We start from the raw sequence: 21,538 nt of genomic DNA, 5'->3' as shown, positions 1-21,538 counted from the left end.
TTTTTGTCTGCAGTGATTTTAATCATGTGTCATATGTTTATTTTAAAAAATAAATTTTGTCACTAAAAATGTGAAATTATGATTTTTTTAAAAATAAATTTCATCATAAAAAATGTAAAACTTGTAAAATTTTTGCATGTGTCAAACTATTATAAATTTTGTAATTACAATAATATTATTTATTTAAAAGAATGAAAAAAATTTCATCAAAAGAATGGCGAAACTATTTATTAAAAAAAAAATTTAACGTTACAGTGCACCTTTGCCAAAAGAACTAAGAAAAAAATTTATTTATTAGACATTTTATTGGAACTGTGCATGTGATTAGCGAGTCAATGTGAAGTAATCTAATAAGAACTTCTAACACAAGGGAGTACTAGACAGAGCTTTAACAAGTGGAAATCAAGCCAGCAACAAGTTCGATTTTGAATTAGATAATTTTCTTTCATTTTTTGATCTCCAAATTTGAAAGGGGCAGTCTTCTATGTCACTTGGAAGGTCAAGGTAGATGAACCAAGCCGTTTCGGGATTGAAAATGGAAGTTGTTAACTCAGCATTTTTCTTTTTTAACAAACAGTTTCGCCATTCATTTGGCAAAACTTTTTTATTTTTAAAATAAATATTTTAATTATAATTACAAATTTTGTAATAATTTGATACGTGTAAAAATCTTCTAAGTTTTATATTTTTTGTGATGAAATTTATTTTAAAAAATAAAAAAAAATTACATTTTACATTTTTAGTAGTAAATTCTTTTTAAAATTTAAAAATAAAAATTTCGTTAACAGTTATAGCAAAACATATAACACGTGGTTAAAATCACTCTAAATAGAAAAATAATTATAAAAAATTTATAATTTAGTAATTTTTTTTTAAAAATTATTATTTAAATAAAAAAGTCTATGTTGAGGATACTATACTTTTTTATTAGTTATAATTGTCAGACTGTAAATTGATCGGTATTAATACTTTGGATAAGTTTACAAAATTGTCATGAAATTTTGAGTAATTAGTTGAAATTCTGTAAAATTGATCTATACAAGTGTTTAGCAATTTGAACAAGAAAAAGATAGAAAAATATTTATCAAATTTTTTTAAAAATTTTTTGACATCTAGTTAAAATTGTGTAATATTAATATATATATTTATCAATATTTCTTGTAGTTATAATATATAAAATATAGTCAACTTCATAAAGGTAAACAAATTTATTTTTATTCATGTCTCAAATTTGCGCATAATAAATTAGTGTAAAAGTTTTGCAAAAATAAATGCAATTATTTAAAAATTATATTAAATAAATTTTCATTTACAACCTTAACGTAATAATTAATTGAGATGGAAATAAAGTAGTCAAGCTAAGCTTTGACTTAAATAAGCTTAGTTTGACTGACAAAAGTTTTGAGGCTTCGCCCAAAGGCCTGTTTATAATATATACATACTTTATTATAACGTAAATATATAAGTCAACATACTTATTCCTAGGTAGGTGAGCAGTCTTCAAATAAGTTAGTGGATTAAATTTTTTACCAACTAATGCAATAATATAATTATATAATGATATTAAAATAAAAGTTATAAATTAATTTTATATTTAAATAGTATGTGTATAAATTTATATAGGTAAATACGTTGGCCATTAAATCTAAAAGACATCTTAAAAGACCTAAACTTTACTTAATTAACTAAATAAAAAATATATTTTTTTTAAAAGCCTTAACCTTATCTTTTTGCTTGGGGACAGGTAAGGCCTTGAATAACTTATTTTCATTCTCAATTACTTCTAAAATTTTAAGCTGCTTCAATCTGTTATCCGAGACACAGATCTATGTTCATCTTTAAATAAAGAAAGCATAAAATAGAAGATACATCATTAAAATTTCTCTGGGAAAATACACACACACTTCGTTTTGCATACTTTTATCTGCCTAGTAATGTCTAAAACCGATGAAAACTACAATTGCATAAATATGCATTTGATATGGTACTTTGGATCATCAGCGCCAACACTTACTTTTGTGAAAGACTTTCGGGTCTTCGTATGAAAGGCCAGCAACTACTAACACTTATCTCATGCCTGCATTGCATAGAAAAAAAATAGTGATTTTAGCCGACAATGATATGATAAACATATATGATATTATCACACACTAAAACGAATCTCTTTCTGCTAAATCTGGAATTACAATCTATCTGAACACACAAAAAATTAGTTGTTATTCACGATTTGTTAGGCTGTTTGTTGTTATTCGTTGGAACAGTTGTTATGCAACGAGTCAACAATTGTGTTGTTAATCAGATTAGTGTACGACAAAAATGTACCAAGCTAGCAAACAAGACCACGCCATAGCTTCTTTTTCTTTATCCACCAACAACAACTAAACACCTTGAACATTTCGATTTGATTTAAAGTCCTTAAAAGCTACGCCATTAAACTTTATCAATTAAAAGACTACAATACCACGCCTTCGTCCCTTTAATATCCGTGACGCAAGGCCAAACTACCCGACAACCTGTGCATACTTTTGGCATCATTCATTGACTTTGTCACTTACCAGAGACACCGCAGATTTCAAGCATATACTTCGCAAGAAACAAATTTGAAAGAGAAACAACCCATTGTTCTGATTAGAATCATACAAAGCATTTCATGAAAATATCTACAAGGTTAGTAGGAAACCATATATGTATGCTAAAAACGTTTGCTTATGATTTATATATCTTAATCAAAGTGCATCTGAGAACATTTACTCTAACCTATCAAGTACTCAGAAAAGTAAAGACATTCAACTTTCAATTGGATTTATAAATTGAAAATACATTACTTTAGTTAATTACTTAATTTCCCCTCTGCAATTAATTGGTTAATTGCATCATCATTCTAAACAAAATACCATATTGGGAAGAGCATGCAATTATTTGATCGATTTTTGTACAATTTCAACATATAAACTCAAAAACATAGATTTTCTATTTTCTATTAGTTTTAACTTCGAGCATACCTGCTATTACTTCTGCTGCTGCTACCGCTGCTGCTACTTGAACTTTTCATGCTTCCACTATTAATACTTGATATACCACTATCACTCTCTCCACCAGAAGCTGAAAGGTTCTTCTTCCACCATTCTTTATCAAGGCTTTTAGTGGATCCATCAGAAACAGATGTTCTAGGAGACACCTTGTTTGGACTATTATTATTCACCGAGAAGTCATAATTCATCTTCTTTTTAGATCCCAAAGAAATTGGAAAGACCATTTTGAGATAGAACCCTCCATTATCAATATTCCCACTTCTCTTCACCTGTTTTTTCTTATCAACCTTTCTATTGTGCATATTTTTGTTGCTCAATTTCTTCTCCCCTCCTTTTCTCTCTTCGCCAACTTCAACCCTTGGGTGTTCCACGAGATCTTTCAAAGAAAGCTCGTAACTTGACTCGGGCATGTTCTTAACCATTTCCATGAGCTCCCTTTGGCCCCTTGCAATGGCTTGAGTCTTCGATGCAGGGGAAAGACATCGATAATAGTTTTTGCGATGATGGGAACTCCTTGGTGGGCTTGTAGCCCATAGAGGAGGTGAACAAATACCAGACTCATCAACCTTCGATCCTGTTCCCAATTGAACTTCCATATCATTGTAGCTATGACAATTCTTGTAGCTCTTAGATTGTTTCTTTGAAGCAAAAAAATCAGAATTTGTGGCTCCCCATGCATCATAACAATGAGTTGTGTGTCCCATTTCATTGGACAACGGAAAAGAAATTGGGGGTTGGTCTCTTCGAGGATCAAGCATGGTTTTCTTTTTGTGTTTTGTTATGGGTGTTTGTGTGAGTTGGTTTGAAGAGGAAGAAAAAATAATTGCGTAGGCTTGTGTTGTGTGTGGTTGGTTTGGAAAGCAGGGGAGGGTGAAGGGGGTAATTTGAATAGCTTCACAATCACAACGTTGTTAGCTTCAAGGGTGATGATGCTGTTCAATTTCTTGGTGACTAAGAATTTTAAAGGGGGAATTGATTAGGGATAGAGAGAGTGAGTGAGAAAGCGTCCTCAAAGTCAAGGGATTCTAGATGGGCCCTTATTCTCTATTCACCCCATTTTTGTCTTTCAATGACCATTGCTTTGTCTTTCAATTTTACTCTTTAGTTTTGTGGAAGAAAACACGCGGTCACCGTGTCTCTCCCTCACTCACTTTTTTTTCCCCAACTTTGTTAAATAGCCAAGACATGACGTACCTTTGCCTCGTGAGTTGGCTATTTCTCTCAAGTTTCCATCAATTACCTATTTATAGGACACAAAATTAGGACTTCAGCATCTTTAAAATAAGAGATTTCTTTTAGAGATTTCTATCAATCACCTATATAGTAAATTATGTCAATATAAATTTTGATTTATTTTATGAAGTAAATATTTTTGTTTAAAGGAGCTAAATTCCAAACTTTAATTGTTATAAGGAAGAGCTACTAACCAGAAAATTTATTGGATTAAGGGTTGGTGCTCTTTTTCACTGGGACTTTGTTGTGTACCTTGTGCTCCTCATTCTGGCTTTTTTGGGCATGATATTCCTTTTATTCTGATGAGTTGTAACAAAGAATTAGAGGAAAGGCTGCCCTTACAAGGATCGGTTTCTTGGAATTATTTGCTTGGGTGTTCCACGTGTCAAAAGCTTGAGATATTGGAGAATGGAGAGGACCTCAAATAATAATTGCAATGGAATCACAGCCCCACATCAGGAGCTGCACTAAGATGTGGAGTGGATCATAAAGCCGTAGTCACAATAATGTTGTCTCTCTTTCATTGCCTTAATAGACAATAATGGTTGCTTTTTCTGTGACGAATCTGTGTTCAGTAATCATTATCACCTCATTAATTTGGTAATAGTGACAAATACTACTACTATTGGATGTTTTCCACGCAATGCACGGTAGTATAGCATTTACCATCATGGAAGTGTAGCTGTAAAGCGAGATGGGAAGTTTAGTGGGTAGCTGTAAAAATCAGTTCTTGTAGTTGTGATACCAGTGTCAATGAAGTTCCTCTACCGAGCAGGATCACCGGCAGACTTCAGCTGAAAAACAAAAAAAATACTACCAAGCTGTTGCATCTAATTGATACAAATCACCTTGTGTATACATTTTTATGTTATTACTTCATGATTAATCTAATAAAGAGTTTGAGTGGCAAATGTTTCGGTAGCTTTAACTAAAGTCTCAATTCGAGTTTATGAATGTGTAAAAAATATCTTAGAGTCAAATTTAAATTAAATCAGATAAAAAATTTTTAAAAAATATTATTTATTATTAGCTAGGGCATCAACTTTATTTTTTTATGTGATTATTTTATTTTGAAATTATAAAAATATGAAATTTTGTTTATTAAAATTACGATTCAAAAATATTTAATTTAAAAATTGTTAATAACATTTTTAATTGTCAAATAATTAATTATAATAAAAAATTACTATTAATAAGATTAAAAAAATAATTTTTTACTTTAAAAAATATTGTGACTACTAAAATTGTCATCGGTAACTCTTACATAGAAAAAGTTTCCCTAAGTTTGAAAAGTGGCCAATAACATCTTTTAAAGGTTTAAAATAATTAAAAAATTATCAATTCACTAAAAAATTGATCAACATTGTTTAAAAAGAAATATTGTCATTGACATATTGCTAAACATATAAATATTGCATTCCTCATTTGTAACAAATTACAAGAGAAGGCTTTTAGAAGTAGGCTTAATTCATTCATGAAAAAAAAAATATGATTTTGTCAATATTAATATACCTGAAATTCTTACAAACACTCATAAATGTATGACATTTAGGTGAAAATAATCAATATATGTATATATGGCAAATAATATATCATTTGGAAAACTGAAGTACTTGTTTAGTCAATATGTTAAAGTAATGTTTCCAAAAATAGTGAAAAATATTGCGTATAAGTGTCTAATATCAATATTTGGTAATTTCATGCAATATCAAACATTTCTAATAATAAATGATAATGGTATTTAACAAATGTTTTAGATACATCAACAGCATTGTCCTCCAACTCTTGCTATTATGTTGTATATTGATTTCAAAGAAGTTTCAGTAGGCATTTATCAAGATAATAAGGAGGAAGCATATGCAACACTATGCTCGACAAAGAGGTAAAAAGGGAATAGAACAACATTAAAAGTAATGACAATGATTTTGGAGGAAAATATGGAAGCAATAAAGAAAGTAAAGATGAGAATGTGCATGATGATGTTAATGATGATGAGCCTCATTTGTCAAACACAATGTAGATGGAAAATTGCATGTTGAAAAACAATTCAATGATAAAGAAATTGTTATGCAAACAATTAAGCATTACATTATATTAAAAGGAGTGAACTACAGAGGGTTTGAGTTAGAATTAAATACATTTTATTATAAATGCGTGAGATATAAAATAGATTATTTATGGCTTCTTCGATCTACTTTTGGAAAGAACAAGTATATTTGAGAGATTAGAAAGTATAATGGCCTGCACACTTGTACAATGGGTAGGATTTCTTAGGATCATAGGAAGTTAAATTTAAACACAATTGTAGAATGTTCATGCTAATGGTAGAGTCTGACCCTTCTTTTAAGATGAAATTTGTGATTGATGAGATTTAGTCTCCGTATAGATACACAACAACGTAATAGAAAGCATAGATGAGAAAGCAAAAGGCAATTGAAAAAAATTTTGGTAAGTAAAAAGCCTTATTTGAAGCTTTGCCACAATGTGTAGTAATGTGTGACACTGTTTGAGGATTCATTGTTCAATTGAATCATGCAAAAGCTTACCGTAATGATGAGTTAGTTCCTAATGCTCAAATATTATATCAAGTGTTTTTAGAGCTTTGGTCCCTATATTAGAGCATTTATATATTGCAAACTATTTGTGCAGTTCATGAAACACATTTGTATGGAAAATACAAAATAATTCTATTAGTGGTCGTTACACATGATGGTAATCAAAATATATTGTTGATTGTTTTGCTACTGTTAAGGGTGAGACTACGGATAATAGTGTGTATCATGCCAATATTCATCAGAAGGAATAATTATAGCCAATTTATTGCATATAATGTGTACCATGCATGTCTAATATTTAGAAGGATAATAGTTGTCAGTTGGCAACCCTTATAAGACACATTGATACTAATACTCCTACATTATTACTTGACCATCATGAATGAGTCTTTAATTCTTTAGTTCTGCTAATCCTCATAAGTCTTTGTTATTAACTCTTATAAGACTTTTGGGTAGGAGAAGAATAGGTTAAGCATATTGAAATTGACAAATTACACAGTCAATTGTGTCACCCTATAACTTCAAAATAAATCAAAGGATTAATAGTTAAACACACAATTCATTCTCTTATCACATTATCTACAATTACAACATCAATATCATTATCCTTATATGGACACAGAAATTGCAATTAATAACCAAATATTAGTGTTATATACAAAAAAATAATAATGCTTTATAGACAGAAATTTAACATATTTAACAACACATCAATAATTTATCTTCTGAACACCCATATGATCCAAAACCAATTTGATAGTCCTAAGATCCCTAAAGGGAGGGTTCGTTGGATATCGCAACTATCTCCATTCGAGAGCAAGTGAGAATACTATTGGTTTACCAGGGATTAAAGTCAACTATGTTAGTCGATGCTATGCCTATACCTGTAGCAGTATATGCAGGTACAACTTTCTCTAGCATCATGACATGAACCATAATCTAAGCCACTATTAAGAAAGGAAAAACATGTTGAACCTTAATTATAATTTCCAATCACATAATTGCTTTTATTCGACATTAAAACATATCATAACAAAGAAAGTATATATACTCGCGCATGTTATGCTATCCTAATGTCATAATTTACAAAAAGTCAACCAATGTATTGTACTAGTCACTTTAATCTAATTTATGATCCTTCAATATTGTTTATTGTTGATCAACTGTCTAATAACTCATCACACATATATCTTGAACAATTGTGGAATAAAGGTTAGTAAAATCAATCAAGAGTAGATCATTAATCTAAAGTGTGTGTATCTCAGAGTTCTAACATTTCACAAGTATATTAACAAGATGATTATTTATTTGCATTTGATAAATTTAAGTAACCCAGTCAAAGACAACATGTTGTAAAATGTTATTTATTTCTAAAATGTTATTTATTTCTTACTTAAGTGGCATGATTGATAAGTAATGATAGCATAATTGTCTTATGACAAATAAAAAATTGTTGTTAGTGACAAAAAATCAATTTCACAAAAATATTTATCAATTTCACAAATAATAATTATAAATATTTGATAAATTATTAAATTAATCTAAATGTATTATAATCTATTACAATTAGTAACTAATTATATCAAAATAAAAACATTTTTGTTATGTTTTTTAAGTTATAAAATTTTTAGAGAAATGTTAATAAATGTCAAAAACACTAATTACAAAAATTTTAAAAATTAAATAAATTAAACTAAATATATTATAAGCAAACTTAATTAATTCATAAATTTTAATAAAATGATTTCTACTCATAAATCATGTTGGATTTCGCTGCACCTTGAAATCATATTTATAATCTTAAAGGTTACTAATGGCAATTTTTTGGAGCACATATTTGTGTGCCTAACTTCTACGGTGAAAATAGTAGAGATTTTTGACTCAAAAGGTCGTTAATGGTAATTTTTTAAAATGACACAGAGATTTTTCCTCACGTAACATGCTACAATGAAGCTTTAGAGTTAAAGGTAAATTTTTCTGATTAAAGATTCTTAGTAACAACTTTTTAAGGCATCTAGGTCATGTTAATAAAACTTTAGATTGCATCAATCAACTCCTAAAATTTCTACAATTTGTTCATGTTCGCATGTCAAAAATTGTCAATGACAAATTTAAGAGCTCTAAAATGACCTCCAAATCGCGTTAATCAATTCTTGAAACTTCTGCTTTTGTTTCTATTCATAAATAAAAAGAAATACTAATAACATTTTTACAATGTCCATAAAGTTATACAAAAATAAATAAATAAAAGCTTCAAAAATAAATAATATATCCCAAAAAATAATTATCATTCAAAATTTATAAATATATACTCTTGTTATTATCATTAACAATGGCAGAAAATAAAAATATTTTTAAGGGTGACTATTATCTTGCTGTGGGTTGAATAATTAGTAATACAAATTGGTCGGATTACTTAGTATTTTTATAGAATGAACATTGATAAGAACTGTATACTTTAGCCGTGGATTCTCAGTTTATCTTAATAAAAAAGGGCTAAAATAGAAACATTATTATGCGGACTCTTGGATAGTTATAATCCATAACCATACCCACTTGAGGGAGTTGTTTTCAAGCTAGCTTTACTTTAAATAAATGACATGGAGGAAATATCAGGCTTTTTAAAATTGTTTTGTATTTGTAAAAAAAAAAATGTTTGATAAAGTTTATTTTTATTTATTGTTTTGAAAAAAGGTTTAAACATTATTTTATTAAGAAACTGAAAAAACAAAAACAAGTTTATAATGTTTTAAAAAGTGAAAACCATTTTAAGAATTATAAACTGGGCTTAGTGGGATAATGGTAATGGTACGAAGAAGTTAATTTTTATTTTAAATTGTTTGATTAAGTAATTTTTTTCTAAAATTGTTTAATAAAACAGTTTATTAAAAACCCAAACAAAAACAATATCAAACAAGTCCACGCCATCTTCTTTAATGACTTTTTGAGTCTTAAAAGCATTTTCTAATTTTGATGAGCACCCAGGATTCAATCCACTTAAACATATTTTGTAACCAGAAAATAAAAACAAGCCCATCATTAAAACAATGAATTTTTATGAGCAAAAAAAATAATATATTTCTCTCTCTCCTTTATTTTCATAGTTTTAGTATGTAAATTATGGTATAAACTAAATCATAAATAACTAGATACAAATTAATCATTAATTGATTTGAAACTAAATACTTAATTTTAAAAAATAAATAACTAAATACAAATATAAACTAATTAAGTTTTATGTTAATTTCCTTTGATGATAAAAAGAACTAATTGAAATTCACAAGCAATATCTAGCTAGCTAGTATGTAGAATTCCATATTCATAAGAATAGCTAATGAAATTTGAATGCATTAAAAGCGAAATGACCTTGTCTTCTTCAATATGCAAGACGCAATTATTAAAACAGAAGTTGTACTGATGAAATTTTTAACAAAAATATTAAATATCTACAATATCATTTTTCTTTTCTATTAATAGAAAAACAAATAGTACTTGTTTTGGTATTCACGTAGATTGCTCGAGTTTGAATAAACCATTGCTACTTCTCCTGAGGCTTCACCTGCGACGTGATAGGTCCGACATAATTCATGGCTTCAAGAAAACATTAGCGTATATGCACACGTTTTGCAACTTTAATGTAATTATGTCATTCCAGTGATTATTGGGAGAGATGTAAATTTACTGAAACTTGTACTCTGCATACTGTGGTTTTCTCTGGGAAAGGGCAAAGGGCAATCAAGGACTCTCAATATCTGCTCCAAAGTCCTTGTGGCTACGCAATCATTTAAATGAGCACGATTAAGTTAATGGATCCTTGACTTTCTATTGTCTTCTATAATTGACTTTTCTGTAAGCAATGTTCCAAAAAGAGAAATTGCAAAAATTTACAAGAATTTCAATTACTAGAGTGAAACATTTCATACAAAAATTTGCTTACAAATCTATCCAGGACTATTTTATTTGGATTTACTTGCATTATTATAGTGAATTTTCTGGTAGATAAATCCAAAATTATATTTCTTGCAAGAAAAATTATTAATAATAATGATATAAGAAGATAAATAGTGCAAAAAGTTCATTTATTATAATTTATCTTTTTGCAGGAAATGTCCAGCAAATTTTAAATCTTCAAGGCTGACTTATCTATGAAGTTTCTTTTTTCTGAAGGACCAAACTCTGTATAACAAATCAGCAAATTTTTACTACCGATTCATTCAAATAGAATTTGAAAAAAGTTGAAAATTTAACGCAACAGCGGGTGGAGTCTTGGAGAGCGATGATAGCTAGGTGCGACTTTGAGATAGGGATGACAATGGGTAAAGTATCCGATGGGCACCCGTAAAATTTACCCATAATGAGTAGAGTATTTACCCACTATACGGGTACGGGTATGGTTATGGGTAAAAACCCGTAAATTTTAATGGGGATGGGTGCGGGTATGGGTATCTAAGTACCCACCCCGCCCCATACCCGCATATATATATATATATATATATATATATATGCTTGAACTTTATTCTACAATTATGAATTGAATTTTTGTATTATTATATTACTTATGTGAAGTTATATAAGATTAATATAAAAATATATTTAATAATAAAGTAAACCAAAAAATTTATTTTGGTTTATATTTTTAATAGAAAAATTTATTTACTATTTTATATCATTTAATTCGGCTAACACAATTTAATTATTACATAGTTAATATGAGATTGACTTTTTTTAAAATATTATTTATATATGACACACATAAAATATTTTTTACACAAATATTTTTGTTAATAAAATTATATTGATGTTTTAATCATAAAGTGAATGATAAATAATAAATATATTATAAATATTTTATAAATTTTACAATCACCTACTATTACCGTAAACTTATTATTTATTAATAATATTTAAATTTAAATTTTATATTTTAATTTAAAATAATATTTTTTTATGGAACATATGTATTACAAGTACAACTATAATTTATTGAATCTAAATAATATTATTCTTACTATTTATTCACATTCAAAGAAGTTTTTGAAAAGATATAAATATAAAAAATTATTGTTAATTTTTATTTGTTAATTTTTTTAAGATAAAAAAGTATAATTTTTTTAATATACACGTATATTTCTTTATTATAAAATTTTATTGTAACTATTTATCTTTTATTCAAATTCTTTTTTTTTAAATTTATATACATTAGAAATATTTAATTCACTAAAATAATTTTTCAAAAATTTATATTTTTGATAAAATACTTTCGTATAGTATATGAGTTAAAAAATACTAGTATTAATATATATATATATATATATATATATATATATTATATTATATTATTTTAATTAAATCTATTATTTTTCTTACAATTTGAAATTCAAAAGTTAAAAAAAATATTTTATGTATCAACTTTCTATTGTTAGTATTGAACTTCTCTACTCTAACTCTATTCTCATTCTCAATGTCTGTCTCACTAAAATTTAATAACTATGAAATGTTATTCATTAGAATTAGTTGTTAATGCCGTCACAAGAGGTTACTAAGTGATCCCACACGAAGGGACAACCATTGTACAGATCTATTTCGTTATCGTTCTGACATTACTAATCAATCAAATCTCACACAAGATAGAATTATCACTGACAAATAACTTGTGTGTTTAGTTTTGCTTATTATTTCTAAGAATTTTAATTTAGAAAATTATTATATTAAGATACATTTAACATTTATGATCTTTGAATATTTGTTTTTTTATCTATATTTGTACCTTGTTCGACAACTACATATTGAATTTTTGTATTATTATGCTACTTATGTGAAATTATATAAACATATTTTTCTTTATAAATATTTTTTTCTCAAACAAACGCGGGTAATGGGTACAAGACGGGTATGCGGGTACCCAGAGGGTACGGGTACGGGGATTAATGTTCATACTCACGCGGGTATGGGGCTGAGTATGGGTATTTTTTTAAAACGCGGGTATGGGGATGGGTACTGTGGTACCCTACCCATACCCTACCCATTGCCATCCCTACTTTGAGATAAGCAAAAACAGTTTAATTTGATATCATGTATTTTTGAGGAGGCTTAAAAACAAAATAAATAGATAAAATGATTAGTTTTTTTTATAAATTAAAACTAATTTATGTAAATTATATTTTTTAAAAATTAAATAAGAAAACATCTAAAAATATAAATTAATTGTACTTATATAAAAATTCATTACTTTTATTTTTTTTATATAAATATATATTACAAAAAATATCTAGCTTAGGGCACCGTTGCATAATTGGCAGTTTCTCGCTTAACATTTGGCTTCAGAGGTGGTTGAGATTGTGCTCCAATAGAATAATAGACACAAAATATTCATAATTTTACATTATTATTCTTTATATGTCATCCACTAGCTTCTGCACCAACTTTAAAATATTATCAATCTAATACTTTTAGCAAAATTTTAGACCCTACAACTGGATTACAACGTATAATTAACGACCAAACTTTTATTTATTTATTTTTACATTTTATGCATAAATTATTGTATAAAAATATAAATTTTAAATTTTATAAAAAAATATACATTCAAATTTTTATGCAAAATAATAAAAATTAAAGTATAAAAAATTAAAATAAAAATATTTTACAAAATTGAAGATTAAAATAAAAATTTTATAAAATTAAGAACTTTTAATTTTAGAAATCAAAACGATAATTTTCTCCAACATTTGACAATTGCATACCCCCAAGAATACGTCAAACTATTGGTAGAAATTAGTGGGAAATGACAAACAGAAGAAAACGATTATCAAGAAATGTTGTACCAAATAATGCTAAACAAATCCTTCTATAATTGTTAGAGCACTCACATAGGCTGCTTAAACCAAGTCAACAAAATCTCCATTGCACAAAGCTACTAACAAAGATGTAATTAATTTCCCGTTGTGTATGGACTTGGATTAACTTTTTGCTTGATTTTTAAGAACAATAAGTTTTTTTCGACCTTTATTTATCAGGCTGGTCGTATAAACATGATCCTTCCCTATCATCACTACGACCATAGTTTAGATATAGAAATGTGGTTTAATTAAAATTAAAATTTTATTTGAATAAAGTACATTAAATTTTAATCTATTATTTTTTATTGACTGGCTTATTTGCGAAGATTTGTCGTTTTAATTTTAAAATATTACTGACTACTGATATGTAATTTGCAACTAAATTATCATCTAGTATTTAAATTAATGAAATTTTAAAAATTTTAAATTAAAAAGTTAGATTGACGAAATTCACTTCTATAAAAAGTTATTTAAAGTGTACGTGTGAGTGTATGGTAGATATCTAATTTAGTAAAATAATCTAATAATATTTTATAGAGATAAATTAATTTAATCTAATTATTAAATTTTAAGTTTTTCATAAAAGAAATTAAATTAAAAAGATTTCACATATTTAAAAATTTAACATAAAATTAGTATTTTTATTCTCTAAATTTAAGATTAACTTTAAAATTAATATTTTTGCCTCGTTAGCCAATACCTATTTACAATCCAAGTATTTTTCACTCTACCTCTATGTTATGATTCAAACTTTTTTTATAATAAAAATTTTTATACAGAAGAATGATAGTTGAGAAATAGAAAGTATTGTCTTGTAAATGCATCTAGCAATATCTTTTATCTCTATCTTTATGCGACTGTCTTTGATGTACCGTAGTCATGAGAATGTTTACTTAGGAATCACTATATTTCTCTGTTAGATTCATCAAATTCCTTTTCTATAAAAAATTTTAATATGTCTAAAACCTTTGCTTAGTTTTTTTATTCTTTTGAAGAAGTTACTTATAAAGCATAATATCATAGTCGTTATCTGAATGTGATTTTAAAAAGTAGTTATGTATTAATTATTCTCAAAGTTACTTTTTATAGAAGTTACTTTTTGAGTAGAGCTGATATATATTAACCGCTTCTACAAAATAAAATCTTAAAAATTCTAATAATTTTTAACTCATAAATCCGTGTAGGGATAAAACATGTTCAACTTATATATTAGTTCCATGAATATTAATTTTAATAGTCTTTTTTTTATTTGTGTTGTTAGCTCTTAGTATTAATGTTTTGAAACCTTGAATGTCTCAATGGGTCATGTATCATATATCTTACTACTTTAGATAGTCTACACATGCATTGTCTTACAACGGCACTTTAAACATTCAAATAGTGTAATTAAAGATTTTAGACAATTTAACTAAGATAAAAATATTTTTTATCGATCAAAATTTAAATTTTTTATCTTTTAAAAAAATTTACTTTCTCATTTTTCATTTAAATAACTACTAATAAAGAGTTATGATGGGGTTTCTCAAACCCCTTAGAGAAAAAGACCTAATTAGGACTAGGAACATTCAAATTGAAAGAAGAAATTAGAATTTCTAATTTATACCTTGAACCTTAGACATTGGGAGGATAGATTTTGTCACAACCGGGTGGTCGCAACGGTACGACGAAAAACGTTTTCAAATATATCAGAGGAGTCACCACCAAAGTTTATTTTAAGAAAAACTTTGGAAAAACTTAAATATAATACGATCTTTGAAACCAAAAATGAGTTCGGGAGTTATTTACGTGTAGGGAAGGTATTAGCACCCTACAACGTCTTTTTAAAAACGGTTACCTAAAATTAATTGTGCAAATTCATTCTAATTTTGAAAAAAATATTTATTTAACCCCTAAAGATTAATTATTTTATTTTAGAAGAAGAAATATTATTTATTGAAATATTATTTGGGTTATTTTAAAAATTATTTTGACTTGACGGGTTCGATTCCCGCTTCTACGTATCCCTGGGTGCAATGGGGAACTCAAAGTTACGTAGTTCTATCTAAAAAGTTATGAGGTTGGTTAATTAAAATTAAGTTTAGTAAAGAAAATTTATTTTGAGATTGAAATTATTTTCATAAAATTATAATGTTTAGGATACAAGATAACGCGGTTATACATGTACCCTACGAGAAACAATACAGAAAGTGAAGGAAGATCACACAATTATATTGCAAATCATTAAGAAATATTTTATTCGTAAATGGAGTATTTGAATTTTAATTTTGATTATGATTAATATTGAAAGAAATTTAAGATAGCGTAAGCTATACATAAACCTCTTATAATTTTAAACTATCGAAGGCAATATAAATTACACATCGATATTATAGAAATTTATAAAATGAAGAAATGATAATAATTTAATTTATCAAAATTTGAAATATGACTTAAGAAAATTTAAAATATGAAATTAATTCTATTTTAATAAAAAATAATTTTATTTGAATTGATTAAAAAAGATACTCATTTAATAAAAACATTAAAAATTTCATTTGATAGATTTATATTATATAAAACCTAAGGTAACGTTGGTACATATAGATTTTGACAATTTATAACGCATAAAGGTAGAGTCGCTATACATTAGCATTATAAATTGTTTCTTAATAAAATAATTTAGATTTAAATTAGTTGATTGATTTGTAAGTTCGTATTTAGAAGAGAAATACATCTTGCATTATTATTAAAGTGGTTAACTAATTAATAAATGACAATATATGATAAATTAATATTGCATAAAGTCTTGGTACCGTAGGTACACATAGACTTTATCAATTTATAATACATGACGATAGAGAAGTTATACGTTAGTATTATAAATTGATACAATTATATTATTATTTATTAATTAATTATACAAAAAATAAGTAATTTAGTATTCACAATATAAGATAAAGTAATCATAAACATAAAATTAAATCGCATTAATATGATACAAATATACAATAAATAAAATAAAAGATAACAATCCTAAAAAGTAAGATATAAATAATGAAATATAAAAGAAGAAATAATTTATTGTTAATGTTAAAATGAGATAAAAAAATAACTAACTTAAATATGATATTGTAAAGTAAACGGTATCAAGAGATTTTAAATAAAATAAATAAAATAAAATAATTTAAACAAGGCTAACATAAAAAAAATAAAAATAAATAATAAGAACTCATTCATTAAATAAATTAATAATTATCATAATAACAAATAATAATGATCATGAATAAATAAATAAAACTAAAATAAGAAATTGTATGTTGAACTAAATAATAATAAAAATAAAAATAAAAATAAATAAAAAAATTAGGACAAAAAAATAAAAAAAATAAAAAAAAGGGTAAAATGGTCCCAAATTTAAATTTTTCAGATTTGAGAGGGAAGGACTTTAGGGTTAGGGGTGTGCTTTTCTCCAAGAAAAACAAAAAAAGTTATGAAAGGGTGAAGGTGAGGTTAATGGAGGCCATGGTTTTGAGCGATGAAGGTTAGTGAGAGCAAAAGGAAGATGAATGAGAAAAGGTAAGGAAAGAGTTTTTTTATGGTGAGTTTTGTGTTTGTAGATGATGATAGATAGAGGAATGGGTGGAGAGGTGGTGAGACATGGATGTTTGAAGTGGTAGTTTGAAACTATTTTTTTTTTTGTCATTTGAGATTGATTTGATATAGGAAATGTTTATTCAAAATATAAATATGTATGAAGAAGAAAAATGTATAAAATGCATGATGAAGCTTACTTGATATTCTTGAAAATTTTTGCTTGCCTTTTGTTCTTCCTCCTTTCCACTAACCTTTCTTTCTCTATATTTTCTCTTTTTCTCTCCAAGTTTAAGAATCCTCCTCTCAAAATTTTTTTAGCCTCCTTTGATGCCTCCTCTACTCCATGATTCTTTTTTTCTTTTATTGCTAGGGTTTTCACAAAAGGCCAAAAATTCTGAAATTTTTCCTTTTTATGTATAAAGTAACATTGGTTCAAGAGTTTGATTATTTGTCATATTCTACTTTCTTTTTAAAAATTAATTCTGAATTTTCCTATTTTATTAAGACAAATTTTTGTTTTTTTCTTTAAAACCTTTTGATTCCATTCTCCTTTTATAATATTAGAATTTTTTTTAAATAAAAAATTTTAAATCAAAATTTTGGTGTTTACAGATTTAACTTGAGGAAAGAAAACAAACAAAAACAAAAAAATAATTATGCAACTACAGAACGAAATAAAATTAGGTTGTATCTTACTTTATAAATTTTGGATTATGGTGTTTCTAAAATGAGGTGAAACTTACATTTTGAATTACAATTTTGGCTCAAGAATCACTGGAAAAGGCATTGTATAACAAGAGATATGATATAGGTTAATTTGGAATGAGATTTTAGGATTAGGATGAAAATTGACAAATTTTTAAACCCTAGGTCAGATTTAGATTTCTCATTGTTAATGCATATAAAACAAAGAATTTTGAAGAAAGAACAAGGATAGGTGCCACAAACCTATTTGGTTGATAAGTTTAAGATGATCGCCACAAGAATGTGAATTCTTGATAAGACCTTAGAAGTAAGAAAGAACCCTAGCATATAGAGAAAATCTCACAATTCTAAATTTGTTCAATTTGCATTCTGTCTTTTCCATTTAGTTCAAGTGTTTTTAGTACAATGCATATTAAGAGTTTGCCTGATTAAAATCAAACAAGAGAAAAAGAAAAACACCTTTAGTACAAGTAAACTAAGATGTCCCAGTGGTTATTAGGATTACACTTAGTCACAAGTACTTAGGTTCAAGTCTTAAAACATAAGAGAAAGAAAAATAAATAAAAACTTCAATTTGAGTCATTGGACTTATATCCTTTAAGGTAAACAAAAACAAGACAAGTGATGGGCTTCAACTCCATGGATGGATTGTCTTTAGTATCATGAGCTTTAAATTGATGTTGGGCTTCTAATACAAGACTTCTAATACAAGATGCATTTCATATGCTAATGCTTCTTGAGCTTTCTTAGCTCTTGACCTTATCATTAGCCCACTTAAGTCTTCAAGTAGATCTTAGGCCTTCCTTGATGCGTGACTTCTTCCATGGGCCTAAGCCTGGGCTTTAGCTTGGGCTTGGATATCCTCATCAAGTTATTTTTAGTGGTTATTATTACTGTCTACTAAGAAAAGTTTTTAAAATTTATCGAGATGTCTAACATCCCTTTTTTTTGCTTAAGCAAAATTTTTCAATCATTTTTAACTATTAATGTTATGTGCTTTTAATCTAATGACTAGGATTTAACACAAAAAATTAGAAACTTTTTAGATGATAACACATTAATGAAGGGTAAAAGGGTAAATATCAGCACTTACTGCAATCTTCTCTACTCACTTTCCACTCCAATTTGCTCTCTACTCACTCCTTTATCATCCCTCCATGTGCGGGCATTCCATTCCACTGATTCAGATCACCCACAAATGCTTATAATCATCATAGCTCTTGTGGCATCCTGCATAATTATGAAGATATTGATCATTAAAAATTATGAACATCTATTGTAGTATTAAGATATTAGTTTGTTAAAAACTCTTAATTCTAACAAGTCTTTTCCTTGTAATCTAAGAATGATGCTATTATTTTCTTGGAGATAAGAAAATAGAATAAATTCTTAAGGCTTTGTTTAATAGTTACATTTAGGAGGAGAAGGGTTAGTGAGATTTAATTCTTGTTTAGGAGTTAATTAATTTGGAGAGAGAGAGTTAGGGAGTTTTTTTAAACCCAAAACCACCCTAAACTTAATTTTGTGAGTTCTCTCATTTTGAGGAGTTTTTTAAATAGATTTATAAAATGACTAATTTAAGATAAAAAAAATATTTAAAAAAATATTTTTTAGAGTGAGAGATTTTTAAAATTATTAAAAAATAGAAATATAAATTTTAAAAATATTAATTTTTAGAGGAAGAAAAATATATAATTTGTGTATTTTTTGAAAAAAATTTAAAAAAGAATAACAATAAATTAATTTTTTTTAAAAAATATATTAGTTTTTAGAGTGAGAATTTTTTAAAAAATTTATAAAAAATACAAATATAAATCTTAAAAATATAAATTTTTAGAAAAAATAATTTAATTTTTTCAAAAAATATATAAATAAAAGATAAAAAAATGATATTATTCATATTATTAACCTCCCAATCACCCTATTCTCTTCATATTAAACATCTAAATAGGAGAGAGGTTTAATCTCCATTCCCTTCCCTTCCCCTGCTTCCTCCATCAAACTCTTTTCCTCTCTCTCCTCCACTCTTAAACAAAACTTAAATTATTTTTTCAGGCAACACATTATTTATGTCACTAAATTAGGTATTTAATGGTTTAAAAAATTATTATATTAATCTTTAATTCAAAAATCTCAACATTAAATTTTAAAATCTATAATTCATTATTAAATAAGTCTCTCGTTCAATTTTTGTTTATTTTGTTTCACTACTCCATTAAACGACTATGATGATAACGTAAAAACTTCGCAGTCAACAATTTGGTGTACGAGTTCTTGAAAATTAAACTGAATAACTGAGTGTATAACTTGACAGGATCGATCAACTTAAAAATTTACTTAAACAAATTCAGACATGTACGAAAATAATAACCAAATAAAACAACTAATTAAGAAAGCAATATGAACACGAAGGTGGCGGGAAGGGAAGATTGAATAGAATATGGAATATAAGGAAGCATGTGCTAATAAGAAAGACCATGCCTTTGTGTCTTGAAACTCATCGTACTCTTTTCCACTTTGGCCCAATTCGTGCCGGCTTATGATTTAATTTCAGCGAAATTGAACCCTTAGAATATACTCTGGCATATTATCTTGGAATCTTCGAACTCTTCTCGCTCATCCAATAGATTCTAGGGAGAGAAAGATGGGTAGTGTCATAGTTGCTGTGGCACAATTTTTCTTCTGTCTTGAAATTATTGGACATTGAGTCTCAATCTTTGATTATTATCTAATTAAATCATGCCATTATGTAGTTTTTGCACCACTCTCAAAATAAAGGTTTGTGAATTAAAAGCCACGTACACTACAAGGTGTCAGAGATATAGGGACCAAAGGTGCCTATGATTCGAAATTGAAATACGCATATTTGTGGGTTTTGCTAAGTTATGAGCATGGAAAACGTTCGTCACCCGTCTTACGTTGTGGTTGCATGTGATGCCACGAAAGATCGCAATGAGCATGAGATCAAACTTTTCGTTGATCACCTTCGAAGCAAGGGTAGGATTCTTTCTTCTGGAGACACCTTGCTTGTGCTGGGTGCGTTGCATAAGGTGCCTCACCCAAGTACGTATATATATACGAGATGATTTTTTAATGTCTCTTAACATGGACTATTGCAGATACTGTGAAATTCTTTGGTTGAGTTTAATTGTATTGGTACTTTCATTTGGTTCTTTTCAGAGAATGGTAACGTTAAAATCGTTACCTTGCATTTTGTTTACATTTTTATTTGAGCTCATGAAATTGGCTTATGATCTTTGTATAAGTTCTTTTTAACTCGTTTCCTTTTCATCCAAAGCTTACCTAAATAAGCTCTTTTTAATAATTTTCATTGTTAAGTTTATGAATAGATGTTTAATTAAACGATTTAACTAAATTCCAATCTCATAATAGTACTAGTTAAGTCTTGTATAATGTGATTTCACTATATCACCAGTCCAATGTCGCTTCATTAAGTTATGATGTAGCTGATAATATTTATAACAGAAGGAGGTTTCTTCTTTCTTATCACCATGAAATTTTACTTATTGCAAGAGAATTCAATTGAAGATCGGTCTGTTCAGTTGATCCACTTGAATGTGAATATAGGACATTTTAGTAG

General features: G+C 27.2%; 1 protein-coding gene across 1 annotated transcript; it reads right to left on the bottom strand.

Annotated features, from left to right (window-relative positions):
* Positions 1-1,819: 1,819 nt before the first annotated feature.
* LOC113847356 lies at positions 1,820-4,149 on the bottom strand. The gene is made up of 2 exons (XM_027476412.1): positions 3,003-4,149; positions 1,820-2,077 (listed from the first exon to the last, which is right to left on the bottom strand). Exons 1-2 carry the CDS (start codon positions 3,788-3,790, stop codon positions 2,011-2,013), a joined length of 855 nt encoding a protein of 284 aa, XP_027332213.1. The 5' UTR covers positions 3,791-4,149; the 3' UTR covers positions 1,820-2,010.
* Positions 4,150-21,538: the final 17,389 nt, after the last annotated feature.

This window comes from Abrus precatorius, unplaced genomic scaffold (genome assembly GCF_003935025.1).
Source record: "Abrus precatorius isolate BTA unplaced genomic scaffold, Abrus_2018 Scaffold8, whole genome shotgun sequence".
In the NCBI taxonomy this organism is placed as follows: domain Eukaryota; kingdom Viridiplantae; phylum Streptophyta; class Magnoliopsida; order Fabales; family Fabaceae; genus Abrus; species Abrus precatorius.
The sequence above is the reverse complement of the archived record's forward strand: the minus strand, read 5'-3'. Positions and strand labels throughout refer to the sequence as shown.

Excerpts from the sequence above, each read along its gene's own strand:
- LOC113847356 (XM_027476412.1), bottom strand. The coding sequence starts at position 3,790 with ATGCTTGATCCTCGAAGAGACCAACCCCCAATTTCTTTTCCGTTGTCC. Across the intron at positions 2,078-3,002 it reads AGCAGCAGAAGTAATAGCAG|GCATGAGATAAGTGTTAGTA; the intron begins GTATGCTCGAAG and ends TATGCAATGCAG.